Source organism: Scyliorhinus torazame, chromosome 7 (assembly GCF_047496885.1).
Source record: "Scyliorhinus torazame isolate Kashiwa2021f chromosome 7, sScyTor2.1, whole genome shotgun sequence".
NCBI lineage: Eukaryota > Metazoa > Chordata > Chondrichthyes > Carcharhiniformes > Scyliorhinidae > Scyliorhinus > Scyliorhinus torazame.
The window spans coordinates 120835929-120855025 of NC_092713.1; the positions used below are offsets into that span (position 1 = coordinate 120835929).

At 52.8% G+C, this 19097-nt stretch overlaps 1 protein-coding gene across 3 annotated transcripts in view; it reads right to left on the reverse strand.

Annotated features, from left to right (window-relative positions):
• Window positions 1-19097, reverse strand: part of camsap2a (calmodulin regulated spectrin-associated protein family, member 2a) — a 331161-nt gene that overhangs the window by 60358 nt on the left and 251706 nt on the right. For all 3 annotated transcript variants that reach the window (XM_072511419.1, XM_072511418.1, XM_072511420.1), the window contains 2 exons: window positions 4980-5073; window positions 3736-3841 (listed from right to left, as the gene is read on the reverse strand). In XM_072511419.1, the coding sequence (XP_072367520.1) occupies window positions 3736-3841; window positions 4980-5073 (200 nt within the window). The remainder of the gene's footprint in view (window positions 1-3735; window positions 3842-4979; window positions 5074-19097) is intronic.

Genomic DNA, 19097 nt, shown 5'->3' on the forward strand with positions numbered 1-19097 from the left:
CATGGAGTGAGTGGTTGCACATTTGGTGGCTCCCACTCGAGGTAGAATTGCTTGGTCCTTTTCACCCAATTTAAGGGGTTGTTACTGCTGTGAGGTGCATGAGCACTGAGAAATAGTCGTGCTCTGTCGGTGGGGCCAGCTTATGGCTTACCAGACGAGTTTAACGATTAAGAGGCAGCAGCCTGGCTGAGAGATTATTCGAGATGCGTCAGAGGAAAAGATGGTGGAGAGTTCTGGGGTGGCATTGCCCACCCAGAGATCGATAGAACAACTGGTGGACTTTTTGAACACCAAGTTCCAACAGCAGAGGAAGGAGGCCTTAGAGGACCTGGCGAAGGTGGTTGAGTTGCTTAGGACGGCTATTGAGAGAGTGGGCAGAGGCTGGATGAGCAGGGTCTGGCGCTCCAGAAGGTAGAGGAGGCAGTGGGAGAGCATGAGGACTGGCTGGCCTTGTTGGAGGCAGAGATGGAGCTCATGGCGGAGAACCAGAAGAAGTGGCGGAAGAAGGTGGAGGACGTGGAGAATCATTCCAGAAGACAGAACCGATGGATCGTGGGGCTGCCCGAAGGGATTGAGGGAACGCAGGCCACAGAGTCCAGAAAGGTTAGGTGGGGTTACTGGGTTAAGGGGATAGGGTGGAGGCGTGGGCTTAAGTAGGGTGCTCTTTCGCCTTGATGGGCCGAATGGCCTCCTTCTGCACTGTAAATTCTGTGATTCTGTGAGTATGTGGCGAACATGTTCGAGAAGTTGGTGAGGGACTCTTTGACTGTCCCCCCAAGATGGATGGAGTGCACAGGGCATTGGGGAGCAGGTCGAAGGACGGGAAGCCACCAAGGGTAATGGTGGTGCGGCTGCATCGTTTCCTCGACAAGGAGAAGATTCTGAGGTAAGAGAAGGAAATGAGAAAGTGCACCTGGAAGGAAACGTGCTGAGGATTTACCAGGACTTGGGTGCGGAGTTGTCCAAGCGGTGGGCCGGTTTCAATCAGATCAAAGCTGCCCCCTACAAGGAAGGCGTGAAGTTTGGGGTGTTGTATCCTACTCGGCGATGGGTCACGCACCAGAATCGAGAGTTTTAATTTTGATACACTGAAGGAGGCGAGTCAATTTATGGGAGACCATGGACTGGGAAGTGTGTGAGGACATTGAACTTTGGAGATGTTAATGTGGGGAATTTGGGTCTGAACACAGGGCAGCTTGGTGAACTAAATGTGTCTGGGTGCGGAGTGGGTAAGTGTGTTTTGCAGTTCTTGGGAATTGTGGGTAAAGGGTGGCGGGGGGGTTAGGCGGCAGTCTCGAGCAGGGGCCACAATGCTGATTGGTTGGCTAGTTAACGGGAGTGAAGTGGGGGGGGGTCAATTTGTGGAGGGAGTGGGGGATGGTTGGGTTTTATTTGTTAATGGGGGTGGGGATGAGGCAGGGTCGGATGCTGACAGGGGTGGAGTTGGTGTGGCACAGTTGGTTAAGGTGAGGGGGAAGCCCCCTGACTTAGTTGATTATCTGGAACATTCAGGGTTTGAATGGCCCGGTTAAAAGATTTTATGTTTTTATGCATTTAAGGGGTTTGAAGGTGGACGTATTTCTTCAGGAGACATACCTGAAGCTGGGGGACTAAATGAGGCTGAGGAAGGATTGGGTGGAGCAGGTGTGCCATCCGGGGTTGGATTTGAAGATGAGGGGAGTGGCGTTGCTGACCAATAAGAGGGTGGCTTTTGTGGTGGGAAGCATTGTAAGTGACTCGGGGGGGGTAGGATTGTGAATGGGAAGCTGGAGGGGTAGCCGGTGGTGCTAGTCTATGTATATGCCCCAAATTGGGTCGATGTGGATTTTCTGAGGCGGGTTTTAGCAAAGATTCCACACGCACTGGCTGATTATTGGGAGGAGGAGGAGGGGGGGGGGGGGGGGGGGTCATGTCCCAGGTCCTTGAAGGTATAAGCCCCGGCAAAAGAGCTTCAGGGCTTTATGGAACAAATTGGAGGGGGGGGGGGGAAGCAGAGGCGGACTTGTCACGCGGTTTGAGAGGTCAAGGGCGAAGTAGTTTTCATATTTCTCCCATGTGCACCGGGTGTACTCCCGGATTGATTTCTTTATCTTGGATAAGGAGCTGTCGCCAGGTATGGCTGGATTGGAGTATTCGGCGATTATGGTCTCTGACCACGTGCCACATTGGGTCGACATGCGGGCGGTGAAGGGGGAGGCTCAGTGGCTGCAGTGGAGGTTGGGTGTGGGGTTGTTGGTGGATAAGGGAGTTTGTGAAAGGGTGAGGGTGGCCATCCAAAATTATATGGAGCAGAATAAGACAGAGGAAGTTTCCACTTCAGTGTTGTGGTAGTCGCTGAAGGTGGTGGTAAAGGGGGGAATTTATATCGATGCAGACTCGCATGGAGAGAGAGGAATGGGCTGAGAGGTTGAGGTTGGTGGAGGACATTCTGAGGATGGATTGGAGATATTTGGTGGTGCCTGAGGAGGCGTTACTAAAGGAGAGACAGAGACTCCAGGTGGAGTTCAGGCTGGTGTCCACGGGAAAGGCTGTGGGGCAATTAATAGAGCCAGAGGGAAAATGATTATGCTTGGCAAAGTATGCAGTGGTTTGCCGTTACCTTCTGCAGTAATGCTGACCAGGAAACTCTCCCAATCTTGTACTGCATGCTAGCATAGGCACCCTGTTTGGCCACATTGTGAATGCACATTTTGTGGCCATCAAGTCGTGAAAAGGGAAGGGCTGTTATGTGGTACTGCTGCCACCAAGATGTGCATGGTAGGTGGATTGACCATGCTAAATTTAGCATGGCCAATTCACCTACCCTGCACAGATTTTGGGTTGTGGGGGGTGAGACCCACACAGACACGGGGAGAATGTGCAAACTCCACATGGACAGTGACCGGTGCTGGGATCGAACCTGGGTCCTCGGCATTGTGGGGCAGCAGTGCTAACCATTGTGGCAACGTGCCGTCCCACTATTTGATTTTCTTCCATAAGTTACCAATGGAAGACACCAAAGAAGTAGACAACATAAGAATTAGAGGATATATAAAAAGAGTTTGGGTACAGGGGCTTGTTCTAACGGCCATTACTGGTGCCTAAAGATCCTTGCATTCTTAAAACCAAGTCACTTTAATTAAACCAAAGCCAAGTCAAACTTAAAGATCTAATTGTTCAATGTGCAGTCTATTTTTATCTAATTATTGAACTACAGCACCTCAAAGATTAAATTCTCTCATAGACCAATGAACACATTTTGATATCATAGTTATCATAGAATTTACAGTGCAGAAGGAGACCATTCGGCCCATCGAGTCTGCACCGGCTCTTTGAAAGAGCACCCGACCCAAGCCCACACCTCCACCCTATCCTCATAATCCAGTAACCCCACCCAATACTAAGGGTAATTCTGGACACTAAGGGCAATTTAGCATGGCCAATCCACCTAACCTGCACATCTTTGGCCTGTGGGAGGAAACCGGAGCACCCGGAGGAAACCCATGCGCACACGGGGAGAACGTGCAGACTCCATACAGACAGTGACCCAAGCCAGGAATCGAACCTGGGACCCTGGAGCTGTGAAGCAATTGTGCTAGCCACCATGCTACCATGCAGATATCGCTCTGTGGATACATCAACTGACTTTACCAAACCAATTCAAGATGATATTGATGAAGAACTGCATACGCTACAACTTTCACCTCATTTACTTTGCTTGAAGTAAGTTCTGAAATAATTCACCAAAAAGCCTACCTGCAACAGATCTCAGAGTTGGGAGACGTATCCATGAAACTTTTTCTGGTGGCGTTTGAAATTGGGAAAGCAGCAGGGATGTTCTTTATTGGGTGGAGTGGTTCAGCTGTAGATAAAGTTAGAAATTTGATATTTGTCAAAGTACAAAATTGTCACTTAATCAGAGCCGGAAATGTCCAAGACCTTTTAGCTGGCACATATAAAAAAATTAACTAACAGTAAACAGACTTGTTCAATTGGATATTACTATATGCACACACAGTAGGCAGGAGTTTCCCATTTCTGGACAGAGTGCTGGCTGAGGCGGGAAAACCAGCGTGCGGCTCACTGGCTGCAGAGCTGGCTTTTCTCACCACATTGTCCAACATTCTGTGCAACAAAAAAAAGAAAGGCGTGGCCCGCGTTGCAACGCTGGCAGGGCAAGGCCGGATAAAGCCGGCAACGTACTGAATCCAGAGATTGGGGCACCGTTTTCAAAGGGTGCCCCAATCTCTAATTTAAAAAATTTAGGAACCTCCCTCCCAGCTCGGGGGTGGGGGGGTCCAGTGGATTCCCTTTGCTCGATTAACATTTTTTAAAACCTGTTGTACACCTTGCCGATGGGGAATTCCTAATGTGGGGCGACTATATCACGGGGAAGTCCGCGAGCAATATTTAAATATATTGTACTCAGGTTCCCGTCCTTCCTGGGCGGGAATCTCGTTCTGTCACTGGCGAGCGAGTAAGGAAAATCAGAAAACAAGATCTCGCCAATGAGTTTCTAATTTTCCAGCTCGAGGGACTTTGATCCCAAATCACCATTTTCCCTTGCAGCGAACACATCTAATTATCAAGTGCAAAATATCTTGCAACTTTGATTTTTTTTAAAAAACTGCACAACTACATTAAGATATTTACTTCAAAATTGCAATGTGCAATATTAATATAATATTAATAATTAATATAGTTTGGTGCTCCTCTTTCCACATTTCTGCTGTGTAAACCCTATATCCCACTTTCCTCAGCTCCCATTATCCTGATTTAGCTGGGATGGCGCGGCCAACATCAACGACAGGCTAAAAGATAGGAAACCAGAGTTTGAATGCAGAAGTGAAGTTGGGTTTCAACTTGTGATCTTCTGGTTGGGAGGAAGAATACCTTACCAGTGGACTTGCTCTACAATACACAAATTCTCCAAAGAGCTTCAACACCATAAAAACTTAATGACCACCACTGTAGTAACACATCAAGTTTAAAGCACTGACCTTCCACTTGAGGTAGCACCCTAGGATGTACAAAAGGGGGCTTCACCACTTCAAACCACCAGAACAGCTCTGCCATAAATACCAGGTAGTTATTCTGCAAAGAAAGCAGATTAAAAAACAGTGCAATACTTCTTTCTTGAGGAATAATGACAATGATAAAATGCATCCATATATTTTGTAATGAAACGTACAACTTTTACACGTCCACTATCAGTAAAAACACATCAGGAGCAGTCAATTTCTGGTTTTGGGATAAGTACAAGAAACGTGATTTGATTGTTGCTAATCATGGACACTAATCACAACACTAAAAATTACGATTTTGAAACATGGAAATAAAGCAAGAATGAGAAATATGAATCAACCACAAGGCACCTACAGTAATGTTTCAATACTTGTTAAGCTGATAAGGAGTAATTATAGCCGTATAAATCAGTCCAACTTCAATTCCAATTGAGAATCAGGAATTGTGCTCAAACACAAGATAAATGAGGAGGGAATTAGTGAATTTACATTGATGATTTTGCACAGTGCATCAGATGGCATTCTGTTTTATAATAAAAGTTAATTACTCTGGAATTCACAATGCTTTGGTCTTCTGCTGAGGTGCAATTGTATTTAATCAGGTGCCATTATTTGGAAAAATGGGCAAAAGACGTCAATAGTGGATCCTGAAGTTCAGCAGGAGACAAGTGATCTTTGCAAAATAAATGTGCAGAGAGAAATGCTATTACATTTTCAGCACCAGGTCAGTAACGATCAATGATTGCCTTTAGTCAGAGCGCAAGAAATGTAACTTTAAATATGTGCTGACTATTCTGCATGCTGTGCATGTGGAAAACAGGAACCCAAAAGGAAAGTAAGTAGCAGTGCAAGAGGAGCAAATGGAACTTGGAGGAGCAATGGTTTTGGTTCAGGAGAGGAAGCGCAACACTAACGGGTTATTATCTGCTTTAGAGTGAACTATAGTACCATCCTACATGCATAAGGCAAGCTTTAAACCTCCACAGTGAAAATTCCTATTGTAAATTATAGAATATTCAGAATTAACAATTTGACTATAAATTAATCCTGAAATATACTAATTTTATGCCAGTTTCCACAAAGCAAACTCTTCTAAAGCACCAATTTATGGTTAGAGCACTGAAATATTGAGTTTTATCATTTTAATGAGTTCATGGTCTTTGCATAAGAATTTATACTTTGTTTATTGAAATAAATGGCAACAAATGGAGGCACGGTAGCATAGTGGTTAGCACAGTTGCTTCACAGTTCCAGGGTCCCAGGTTCGATTCCCGGCTTGGGTCACTGTCTGTGCGGAGTCTGCACATCCTCCCAGTGTGTACGTGGGTTTCCTCCGGGTGCTCCGGTTTCCTCCCACAGTCCAAAAATGTGCAGGTTAGGTGGATTGGCCATGCTAAATTGCCCTTAGTGTCCAAAAAGGTTGGGTTGGGTTGAGTTACTGGGATAGGGTGGGGGTGTGGGCTTAGGTAGGGTGCTCTTTCCAAGGGCCGGTGCAGACTCGATGGGCCGAATAGCCTCTTTCTGCACTGTAAATTGTATGATTTATGTCATATCTATAAATGATCAAAAGAACTTCAGAGATGAAATCAGAAAGGAGAAATGGGAGAAGTACTGGAAGTGACAAAATACATGCAGAAAAGGGTAAATTTTCAGAGGCCATAAAAGAGGTAAGACAGGTGGCTGAATGAAAGTGTCTGGGTACCAGGGTTCCAGAGTTTGGAGCCATGAGTCTGCTGCTAAAGACGGAGTGGAGAGGACTGACAGAAAGGCTTATGTAAAGGAGGCAGATTATCAGGCAAATACTGATAATGTGGGCTTGAGAAGGACATAGAGGTAACGAGGAGCAAGGCTTTGGAGGGAATTTGTAGATGAGAAAAAGGGTTTGGAATTCAGTGAATTGGATTAAAGAAACTAATGGAAGTTAAGGAGGTCAATGGTCATGTTGGAATGAGGGTTACTGCAGGTTTTGTTCTCGATAAAAGTTTTGGAAGGAGTTAGATTATGTTGAGTGGAATGAGAGTCCAACAGGAAAAATACAGAAATTGTTGAACTCCAATTATGACAAGGGTGTGGATTTTGTGGCCTTGAGATAGACTTTAAAAGATGGACAAGGGAGAAGAAGTCAAACACTCTGGAGAGGTTAAGGAGATATTATACACATAGTCATAAAGGGATAATACATGGTCACAGAGGATGTCATTGGGACACTTTTCAGGAAAGAACTGGTGAAAAAGATGGAAACCAAACATGAGGGGCACGATTCTCTGATGCCGCGCCGGTTGGGAGAATCGGCGACCGCGCCATTTTTCCATGCGACGCCATTCCGACGCCCTCCCGCGATTCACCCAAGCGGCGAGGTCGGCCCCGTCGAGTTCTGCGCGGCGCAGGCCGGAGAATCGCCTGAGACACCCAAAATGGCAATTGTGTGCTACCTCCGCTATTCTCCGGCCCGGATGGGCCGAAGTCCCGACGGCGTGAACTGGGGTCACGCCGTCGCCATTCACACCTGGTAACTAAAGTCGTCAGCCAGTCGTGCTGGCTGACACTGAGCAGTGAAGGGGTGAGCGGACTGTTCCGGAGCTCCTGCAGACCGGGTCGGCTTCCCCGAGAACGCTGCGGCCAACGGGGGTGGGGGGTGGGAGGGGGAGTAAGGGAGAGTGTGGAGGTGGGAGGGGGGTGAGGGAGGGAGTGGAGGTGGGAGGGGGGTGAGGGAGAGTGTGGAGGTGGGAGGGGGAGTGGGAGAGTGTGGAGGTGGGAGGGGGGGTGATGGAGGGAGTGGAGGTGGGAGTGGAGGTGGGAGGGGCGTGAGGGAGAGTGTGGAGGGTGTCATCCATTCGCGGATGCCACATGTCAGCCGCCCTGATATGGCAGGACGGTGCCGAGGACACGGCCGCAGGTTGTCGTGTGACTGATGGGCACAGGCAACTGGCACACTGGTGAGGAGGAGGGTGTGAACTGACCATTGGACACAGACAGTGACCAGGTGTTAGGCTGGCTGCGTATCTGCAGCGCGGCCAGGCCAACGGGGCACACAGGTATCTCATGCAGCCCGGCTGGCGAGGTGTGGAAGAACCTCCGTGTAACATGTCGTTTCTCTGCCCCCCCCACCACCCTCCTGCAGGTCACCATGTATGCCAACCAGACAGCGATGTTCACCGCCGTGGTTGGAGCCGCAGCTCTGCAGGTGGCCATCCGGCAGCGTAGACTGCGACGGCCCACAGTGGCTGCAGGTGCAGCGGTTGCTGCTGCAGCAGAGGGGACGGCCGCAGAGTGGCCCTGTCGACGCCGCACATGCTGCAGGCGCTCAGGCCCGGAATGTCCAGGGGAATGCCGATGGGAACACTGACCCCCCCGACGGCGAGGAATGCACAGGAGGCGGGCACTGATATCGAAGTGCTTGGGGGGGGGGGGGGGGGGGGGGAGGAAGAGCCACTGATGGTGGTGCCAGGGCGCCACAGGCGTTCAGCAGGCCTAGGGTGTACCGTGACAGAATGTCGTTCGAGGCCCTATCTGACATCACATACAGGAGGAGACCACGATTCAGCAGGGAGACGGTCGCACATATATGCCACCTCGTGGCGCACCTCGCACCAATTGGAACGGGTGGAGGACACGCTATACCAGTCTCCGTCAAGGTGATGGTGGCCCTAAACCTTTACGCTACCGGTTCCTTCCAGGCGCCGAGCGGGGACCTATCCGGGATCTCACAGGCATCGGTCCACAGGTGCATCAGGGCTGTGATGACGCCTTGTACGCCATCGCGGACAGGTACATTAAATTCCCCTAGGACCGAGCACAGCAGGAAGCACGGGCACGTGGATTCGCCAAGGTGGCCGAGATACCGATGATCCAGGGTGTCATCGATGGTGTGCTCGTCCCCATGCGCCCACCTGCAGACAACAGGGAAGTGTTCATGAACAGGAAGGGCGCATACTCCATGAACATTCAGGTGGTGTGCGACCCCCACATGAAGATCATGCACGTGTGTGCAAGGTACCCTGGGAGTGTGCATGACGCCTACATTCTGGCACAGTCGTTCATCCCCGCAACGTTCGATGGATGCCCCCCCCCGACTGAGAGGCTGGACGCTGGGCGACAAGGGCTATCCGTTGTGGTCATGGCTGATGACGCCAATACGGAGGCCTCAGACCAAAGCGGAGAGCCTATACAACAAGGCCCATGCAGCAACCAGGGGTGTGGTGGAGCGGTGCTTCGGCCTGCTGAAGATGAGATTCAGATGCCTGGACTGCTCCGGAGGGGCCCTGCAGTACCGGCCGGACAGGGTCTGTCGCATAGTTGTGGTCTGCTGTGCGCTGCACAACATTGCCATGCAGAGGGGAGATGCACTGGTGGAGGAGTCGGAGGGAGGACCCGACGGCACCGGAGCGAACGCAAATGAAGGGGAGGAGGAGGAGGATGGCGTGCATCAGGGTGGGGGGAGGGGCGCAGGACACAGACACTGCCTGGGTGCTGGTTACGTCCAGGAGGCTGCACGATGGCACCGTCGAGAACAACGGGCACATGACGTGTTGGTGGCCGCACGGTTCACGCACAGTGGGGGTGGGATTCGCTGAACACTGCCACTTGCACCGTCAGTCCTGCACACGGGCACCACACAGCACCCACCATCCCCTCCCCCCCCCCCACCCCCGCACCGCGTTCACGGCACCAATTCCACATCACCTTACCCCATTGCGGCACTACGGGATTGCACAAGTGATGATTGTGTAAGCAGTTGTGATCAGTGCCATGTTGAATGATGACAGCCCGCTCTGTGATGAGCTGTGAGCTGAGATTCGCCAGCCGAGGTCTGACTCATGGCTACAGCTGAACCATCCACCCCGGTGGTCACAGCCTTCGTAATGGACATTTCATCACGTGCCCGTGTGGGGTAGCTGGCGTCCGAGTGCCGAGGACTACGGTGTCCGGTTTTGGGAGGCAGGGGGGAATGGGACAGCACATCCGGCACCGACGTTGAACCGCTCGTAAACCACAGCGCCACTCGGTCACCCTCACGAGCCCCCTGGCACCGGACATAGCACAGAGTCTTACAACTTAATTGCAACAGTGAGTGTGTTTGTGACATTCACATACAGATGCCCTACCTCCTACAACCCGTGCCAACTTATTATGTGCCTTACGAGCCCTACCACTACGTCTAGGTGTGTTCCCAGATGGTACAGCAGGAGTGGAGGCGGACTGCTGAGAATCACGCCCTTCGACATGGCTCCCCGTCGGCACACGTTTCCTGGGGTGGCCCGGGACGGGCCCCAGAACCTCCTCCTCCCTCGGGGAGACCGGTGGCCCCCGGGCCTCACTGTGGGACGGAGATGCGATTGGAGACATGCCCCGTCGCACCTCCGACACCTGGCGCTGCCAGCCCTGGAGGCCTGCAGCGGTATCGACCACGGTCCGAATGCTCGCAGAGACGGAGCCCAGGGAGTGCGACATTCCTGCCATGGACTGTGCTGTCTCAACCTGTGAGTGCGCTACGCCATCCATCACATGTGCCAGGCGGTCTAAGCTCTCCGCAACCGGCTGCTGGGACTGTGCCATCGCCTGCTGGGACCAGGCCATGGCATGGTGAGACTCGGCCAGGGCCCGGAGAGTGGCGGCAATGTCGTGTTGGCTCTGGCGCATGGCTACCTGTGAGAGGGCAGCCCGCTCCTGGGCCATGGATGACGCGTGCACGTGAAGCCCAACGCCTTGCAGAACCTGACCAATGGCCCAAACCGTTTCACCCATTGCCTCCACCGCGGACGCCACCCGTGCGGTGTCGGCCTGGGTGGCTGCGATGAGCGGCACCACTCCCTGCTCCTGGACGTGAATGGACTTCTCCAACTGCGTGTGCAGGTCCTGGAAGATGGCCCTCATCCCGTTATACAGTCCCTCGGTGTCCACATGCATCGGTTGTCCGGGTGGGTCAAGTACATCCAGGAACCCGGGAACCGTCTGGGCGGCAGTGTTTGCTGGGCCTGGGCTGCCCTCCGACCGTCCAGCCCCTCGGCTGCTCCAAACTCCACCTGCTGTACTGACTCGGCTGTGTGGTGCGCACCAGACCGTGACCCGGGAGCCTCCTCACTTATCTGCCCAACTGAGGTGAGTGTCTCTGCGATGGTGGATGGTGTGGGAGACAGCAGTGCCGCTAGCTCGAGGTCATCGTCCATTAGGAAGTCTGCTGTGTACTGGTCCCCCTCATGGCCCGGCGCAAGGTGCATGCAGCCCATGTCATGTTGCCCTCCAGGTGAATCCGTGGACTGTGTGGCCGTTCTCTGTGTGTCATCATCACTGTCCGTCCTGTGTCCCTCAGTATTGTCTCTGTCCGTCGTATGTGCGTCCCCGTCCAGTGTCCCATACTGAGAGGATGGCCCTCCTGCCTGAGCCGACTGCCACCCTCTGGCGTGCATCCCTGGGTGCGCTTGAGGTTGGAGATGGTCGGCTGTGTCTTGGCCGAGACGACCCTGGACGTTCGGCGGCTGGCCCTGGGGAACACAACGATACGGGGTTCGTTAGACACGCTGGGCCGGGTGTATGATGGTGGTGGGGACAGTGCGTGAGGGGGGGAGGGGATCAGGGTGCAGTGGCATGTGTGTGAGGGGGGAGGGGATTGATGGTTCAGTGGCCAGTCTGTGAGGGGGGAGGGGATTGAGGGTGCAGTGGCCAGAGTGTATGGGGGGAGGGGATCGAGGGTGCAGTGGCATGAGTGAGAGGGGGAGGGGATCGAGGGTGCAAAGGCCAGAGTGTGAGGGGGCGATGACGGGCTGGGGGGGGGGGGGGGGGGGGGTGAAGAGACATGCAGGGTTGTCTCACTTGCTTCTGCGCCTCCGACCTGGCATGTCACGACCTCCCGGGTGGCGGATCCCCCAGCGAGGTCCAGGGCCCTCTGCTCGTGGAAATTTAGGCGTGCAGCACAGGAGAACCCCCTCCGGTTCTCATACGCTCATGTTGGTTGCGAGCTGTCTTGTCCTGGGGGGGGGGGGGGGGGGGGTTGGATAAAGCATCACGATTAGGCGGGTATCTTCAGGGCGTGCAGATATAAGCTATATTAATGCTGTGTGAGGAGACAGTTGGAGCCATGCCATGGCATCTCTCCAGGGGGGGTCCCGGTGCTCATGTGGGTCGAGTACAATGTTGTGTACCCTGGACCCCCCCCCCCCCCCCCCACTCTCCCCCCCCCCCCCCCCCCTCGTGCCGGGGGGGGGGGGGTTGGTTGTGACCCGGGGGCACCCTCATGGCACTTACCCTGGCAGCCCGAGTGCGGTCATGCAGCTTCTTCCGACATTGCTCCCCGGACCGGGGGGGTGGGGGGGGCCCACAGCAGTGCCAACTTCACGCCAACCGCGCCCCACCATGCTGGACGGCTGGCGATGCCGACGTCTTGGGCAGAGGGTGGACCTTCGGTTTTCAATGTCATCGAGGAGGGTGTCCAGGTCCGTGTCCCGGTACCTCGGTGCGGCTCGTCGGGGCTCAGCCATCTCTCCTCCTTCTCCTCCTCCTGGGTCCTTCCGTGCGCGGATCGCGCCATTTATGGCGCAGCGCCGCGTCATTCGGGCGTCGCGCGCTTACGACGTTGCTTTCGCGCCACGCCCCCCGAGTTACTCGCGGCCCTGCTCCTAGCCCATTTTCGGGCCCTGAATCGATCGCGATCGGGGCCGTTTCGCGCCATCGTGAAACTCGATGGCGTTCACGACGACGTGGGCACTTAGACGCGGCAGCGGAGAATCACGCCCGAGGAATTTGAATAGGGAGGAATAGGAGATATGGGCACAGAGTTGAATGGGGTTGACTTAGACCTAGCTCCTGAGTAGGGAAAGGGAAATTGGAGATAGGATGATATTGGTAAAGGATTGCATCAATGCAACAGTGACACAAAATGTCATATCTTTGGTTATGGGTAAATTGTTCAGAGATATTTCTTCTGTAGTAATTAAATTGTTTGGGCACGTTTCTCCTTTAGATTCACATAGATAATTTATTACCATTAAGACAAGATAAATTACTTCACATTTTTGTTGGCAGCAGTTACAGTTCAAGTAATGCTTGTAGATGAATGGAGGACTTCCCCAGCATGTATTGCTCTTGAAAATTTATTTTCATTGTCGTCAGTGGCTGGCCTCCGATCTTGGCATACACAATATGTCAAATATGAGTCCTTCCTTTTTTTTTATAAATTAGAGGACCCAATTCATTTTTTCCAATTAAGGGGCAATTTAGCGTGGCCAATCCACCTACCCTGCACATCTTTGGGTTGTGGGGGCCGAAACCCATGCAAACACGGGAAGTGTGCACAAACTCCACATGGACAGTGATATGAGCCTTTTCTTAAGTAAAAATATATCTCCCATCTTTATTTCTAAGTTTCAACACTGGTTTACTGAGTTAATTTCCTTTGTATACATGCTTCTAGCAGTCAATCTGCAGAAAATTATAATTCAAGACACAAAGAAAGTGCTCACGTACAGTGCAGATTGCTCATTTAGTGAGACATTTTGGTACGAGGAATGAATATCTTCCAATCAGCATCAAACATTCACAAGTGTAGAGTATAGTTTTCTCTCTTCCCCCTCAGAAGATCACCTCTTACTACATCTGTGCAACATTTTCTTAATTCACCATACTAACTATGCTATTCGTTCTGGGAGGATCACCAATTACTGTCATAAAATAACAGGCATTTACAGCACACAAGGAGAGCATCAGACCATCATGACAGTACCAGCTCTTAGAGTAATCAAAATATAATCTCACTGCTCTGTTTTCCACCCTCAGACCATCAAGCTTCCTTTTCTTCCAATATTTACTTACTCTTTTCTTTAAAAAAGATGTAATACTCTAGGCTTTAAATACTCCCTGTGCCAAACTGTTCTCCACACTAACAACTCCTTATGCAAAGAAATTTCTCCTAAACCCAATCCTCACTTTAAGAATTTGAATTCATGACTGAGTCACCATCTCCTGACCATAACTGAGGACATAGTCCTTTCCCTATTAACCATTTAAAACTCAATGAGCAGGATTCTCCATAGCCCGATGCCAAAATAGTGATTGGCGATCGGGTGGAGAATGGATTGCGATGCTGGAATCGGGGCCGGCGCTGCTTTGACGCCGGTCCACCCCCTCCACACAGGCATCATCCTGACCCTCGCCTTGCCATTTCAACGGTGTTGGCGCGCCATTGGCCGGCCCACCCACGATGCTTCACCCCCGGTGGGCCGAGTTCCAGATGCCGCGGGCCGCGTGTGGTCCCGAGTGTGCGGTAGCCCGGTATGCCGGCTGCGGACTGTGACCAACGCTGCCACTCAGCCGGGATCTGTGCTTCTGGTGGGGGGGGGGGGGGGGGACGGGGGGGGGGGGACTTCTGCTAGGGCTGGGGGGACTGGTGGTGGGTGGCCAGAGGGTGGGCTGTGAGGTCACGGTTGGGGGGTTGGGTTCGCGCACGGCCGGCGCCACGTTGTATCGCGCGACCGGTGCAGGTCGTCAACCGTGTGCATGTGCGGCCAGGGACCCGACCATTTTCGGCACGGCCCATGGGAGTTTCAGTCGGCACTGGTGCTAGCCTCTCATCGGTACCGGAATCGGTGAGGGTTTTGCGCTGATTATCCGGTCGTGAAAGTCCTGACATGCTCCGCTGGCGTCAGCACTTAGTCTCCCAAACGGAGAATCCAGCCCAATGTATAATAAAAAATACACTTTTCTGTGCTCAAATTTAAATAGTTCCAATGCCTCGTCTCCTCCACAGTTTCTTTCCCATTTCTTAGCATCATCTTGAAGATTCAAGAATCTACACCCCCTTTGATTTCAATTGACATTTTGTTACAGCACATCCACACTGCACAGGACTGCATCCTAACTGTTTGTTAGTCAAAGGAGAACCAATGGACGGGATCTGTTTGGATTTCCAGAAGGCTTTTGACAAGGTGCCGTACAGGAGGCTGCTAAATAAGTTAAGAACCCATGGTGTGAGGGGCAAGAATAGAGGTTCGGCAGGATGGCAGCCAGTGACTGGTGATATTCCGCAGGGGTCAGTGCTCGGACCACAGCTATTCACAATATATATTAACGGTCTGGAAGAAAAAACTAAGGGCATTGGTGCTAAGTTTGCAGATGATACAAAGATATGTAGAGGGGCAGGTTATGTTGAGGAAGCAGAGAGACTGCAGGAAGACCTGGACAGGCTAGGAGAGTGGGCAAATAAATGGCAGATGGAATACAATACACAAAAGTGTGAGGTTATGCTCTTTGATAGGAAGAATAGAGGCATAAAGGGACTTCAGAGTCCTAGTTCAGGATTCTCTTAAGGTTAACATGCAGGTTCAGTTGGCAATTGGGAAGGCAAGTGCAATGTTAGCATTCATGTTGAGAGAGCTGAAAAGAAGACCATGGATGTCCGGTTGAGGCTGTATACGGCTCTGGTCATACTCCATTTGAAATATTGTGAGCAGTTTTGGGCCCCGTATCTAAGGAAGGATCTGCTGGCCTTGGAGAGGGTCAAGAGGAGGTTCACAAGGATGATCCCCGAAATGAAGGACTTGTCATATGAGGAGTGATTGAGGACTTTGGGTTTGTAGTCGATGGAGTTCAGAAGGGTGAGGGGGGATCTCATTGAAATTTACAGAATACTGAGAGGCCTAGATAGGGTGAACGTGGAGAAGGTGTTTCCACTAGTAGGAGAAACTAGAACCCGAGGGCACAGACTCAGACTGAAAGGACAAGCCTTCTAAACTGAGGTGAGGAGGAATTTCTTCAGTCAGAGGGTGGTGAATCTGTGGAACTCATTGCCGCAGAAGGCCGTGGAGGTCAAATCACTGAGTGTCTTTAAGACAGAGATAGGTAGATAGGTTCTTGATTAATAAGGGGATCAGGGTTTATGGGGAGAAAGCAGAGGAAAGGGGATGAGAATCATATCAACCATGATTGAATGGCGGACAGACTCATTGGGCTGAATGGCCTAATTATGCTCCTATGTCTTATGGTTACCTTGCAATGTATTATGATCTAGTAGGTGCCTATGCGGCCATTGTCTAAAATATTGTTCTCTCATGTCTTTTCAACCTCCATGGGTTTTCATTAATTTATGAAATCTCAACTGAATTTGCTGCAGGAAGAATCATTTGATCTCTGGTACTGACCATTTTTATTTTACTGATGTTAGAATCAAACTCTTGGTTAATATTTTAGATATGGCAAATAGTTGCAGAATAATAAATTGGAAAGCTCTTTTTTGGCTAAGACCTGCATGCCTCTTCTTGAAGAGGTGGGGTGCTCTTCCTGGACCTTCCAGTACCCCCACCTTTGATCCGTACTCAATGTATTCATCAGTATTAGTATTCACTTCTGAAATACAGGGGAGATGAAATAGGCGAGATTCAAATAACATCTTTGTTTATGATAGGAGACGTAGGAGAGCCATGACAGTGTTGGTAGGAACGATCACCACAGTCCTTGTGGAGATGAAATCCCATCTTCACACTGAGGTTATCCTCAACCATGTTATGTGGCAGTACTGTGGTAGTATGTATTGGGGGTCATGTGGGACTGGAAGCCCTAATGTCATTGGCTGGCAGATCCCGGGTTCTGGTTGGCCGTTGACCTCAAGCTCCGCCCTGGAGGCGGAGTATAAGAAGCCGGAGTCTTCCCCCGCAGGCCAGTTTACTATCGAGCTGCGGGGGAACAGACACGCTTAATAAAGCCTCATCGACTTCACTCTATTCGTCTCATGGAGTCTTTGTGCGCTACAATTTATTAAGCGTGCCTAAAAAGGACTATGGAGCTCAGGATCATTCCAGAATGCCTGAGGATCAGCCCCCACACAGTGAACGCGGCAGCAGCCTTCAAGCACTGGCAGACTTGCTTCGAGGCCTACCTCAGAACGACCACCGGCCGAGTCTCAGAAGACCAAAAACTGCAGGTCCTGCACTCGAGGGTGAGCACGGAGATTTTCTCCCTCATCGAAGACTCGGACGATTTCCAGACGGCGTTCGCAGCACTGAGAAGTCTCTACGTTCGCCCAGTTAACCAAATCTACGCTCGCTACCAGCTCGCGACGAGACGGCAAGCTCCCGGAGAATCGATGGACGAGTTCTACGCCGCGCTGCTGATTTTGGGACGAGCCTGCAGCTGCCCGTCGGTGAACGCAAACGAACACACGGACATGTTAATGCGCGATGGTTTTGTGGCAGGTATGCAATCCTCCCAAATCCGCCAAAGACTTCTAGAAAAAGAGTCGCTAGGACTCTCAGAGGCACGGGCCTTAGCAGCCTCCCTAGACGTGGCCGCGCGTAATACCCGCACCTACGGCCCCGACCGCGCGGCAACCCATTGGGCCCCGTACGTACCCGTCGCGGCAAACCCCCTACCCCCCCCCCCCCCCCCCCCCGGACACCCCACAGGCTTGCGCGGTCCAAACGCCGAGTCGCACCGGGGGAACCCGCTGTTATTTCTGCGGCCAGGCGAAACACCCCCGACAGCGCTGCCCGGCCCGCGCAGCTATCTGCAAAAGCTGCGGGAAAAAGGGCCATTATGCGGTTGTGTGCCGGTCCCGCGAGGTCGCCGCCGTCCCGGGAGCACAGGGAGCCCTGCAAGCAGTTTACGCGCCCCAACCCCCCCAGCACGCCATGTACGACCCGCAGGCGCAGCCGCTCTGGGTCCCGACCACCGCAGTCCCGGGAGAACTGGGAGCCCTGCACGCCGCCTACGCTCCCCAACCCCCCTCCCCGCAGCCCATGCATGACCCGCCGCCGGCGCTACCGCTTTGGATCCCGGCCAACACTCTCCACGGAGAGGAGGGAGTTTTCCGCATCCCTAACGCCACCCTAACCCCCCACCCCGTGCCCCACGCCTGACCCGCCAGCGCCACCGACTTGGGCCCCGACCACCGCTGTCCCCGGCGAGGGAGCTCCGCACGGTTCCAGCGCTCGCGGCCCCACGCCTGACCCGCCGGCGCCGCCGACTTGGGCCCCGACCACTGCTGTCCCCGGTGAGGGAGCTCCGCGCGGTCCGAGCGCTCGCGGTCCTAGCGCTGGCGGTGAGGGAGCTCCGCGTGGTCCTAGCGCTCGCGGTCCTAGCGCTTTCCAGCCCCCCCAGCACACCATGTGCGACCCACAGACGCCGCCATTTTGGGTCCCGGCCACCACGAGGGGAGGAGGGGCGCCGCCCTCTTGGACCACCCCAGACCTGTACGACGCATGGGGGCGGCCATTTTGTCCACCCCCGCCGCCATCTTGTGACCCCCCAGCCACGTGCGATGTATGGGGTGGCCATTTTGTTCATCCCCGCCGCCATCTTGGACGGCAACAACGGACCCCACTCCACTACTACAACCACGGCTCGCTTCGATTACGCTCGATCAAGCCCGGCCCCGGACACTCCAGACGACGACGACAACGGTACTAATAAACGGCCACGAGACGCCATGCCTAGTCGACTCCGGGAGCACGGAAAGCTTTATACACCCCAACACGGTAAGACGCTGTTCCTTGACCACCTATCCCAGCGCACAAAAGATTTGCCTAGCTGCAGGATCCCACTCCGTACAGATCCGGGGATTCTGCATAGTTACCCTAACGGTGCAGGGGAGGGAGTTCAAAAACTACAAACTAAACGTCCTTCCCCAACTCTGTGCCCCCACCTTGCTGGGATTAGATTTCCAATGCAATCTACAGAGCCTTACGTTCAAATTCGGCGGCCCCATACCCCCACTCACTATCTGCGGCCTCGCAACCCTCAAGGTGCAACCCCCGTCCTTGTTTGCGAACCTCACCCCGGATTGCAAACCCGTCGCCACTAGGAGCAGACGGTACAGCGCCCAGGACCGGACCTTCATTCGGTCCGAAGTCCAGCGGCTACTAAAGGAGGGCATAATCCAGGCCAGTAATAGTCCCTGGAGAGCGCAGGTGGTAGTAGTGAAGACAGGGGAGAAACAAAGGATGGTCATTGACTATAGCCAGACCATCAACAGGTACACACAACTAGACGCGTACCCTCTCCCCCGCATATCCAACATGGTCAATCGGATTGCCCAATATAAAGTCTTCTCCACCGTGGACCTCAAGTCCGCCTACCATCAGCTCCCCATCCGCCCAAGTGACCGCAAGT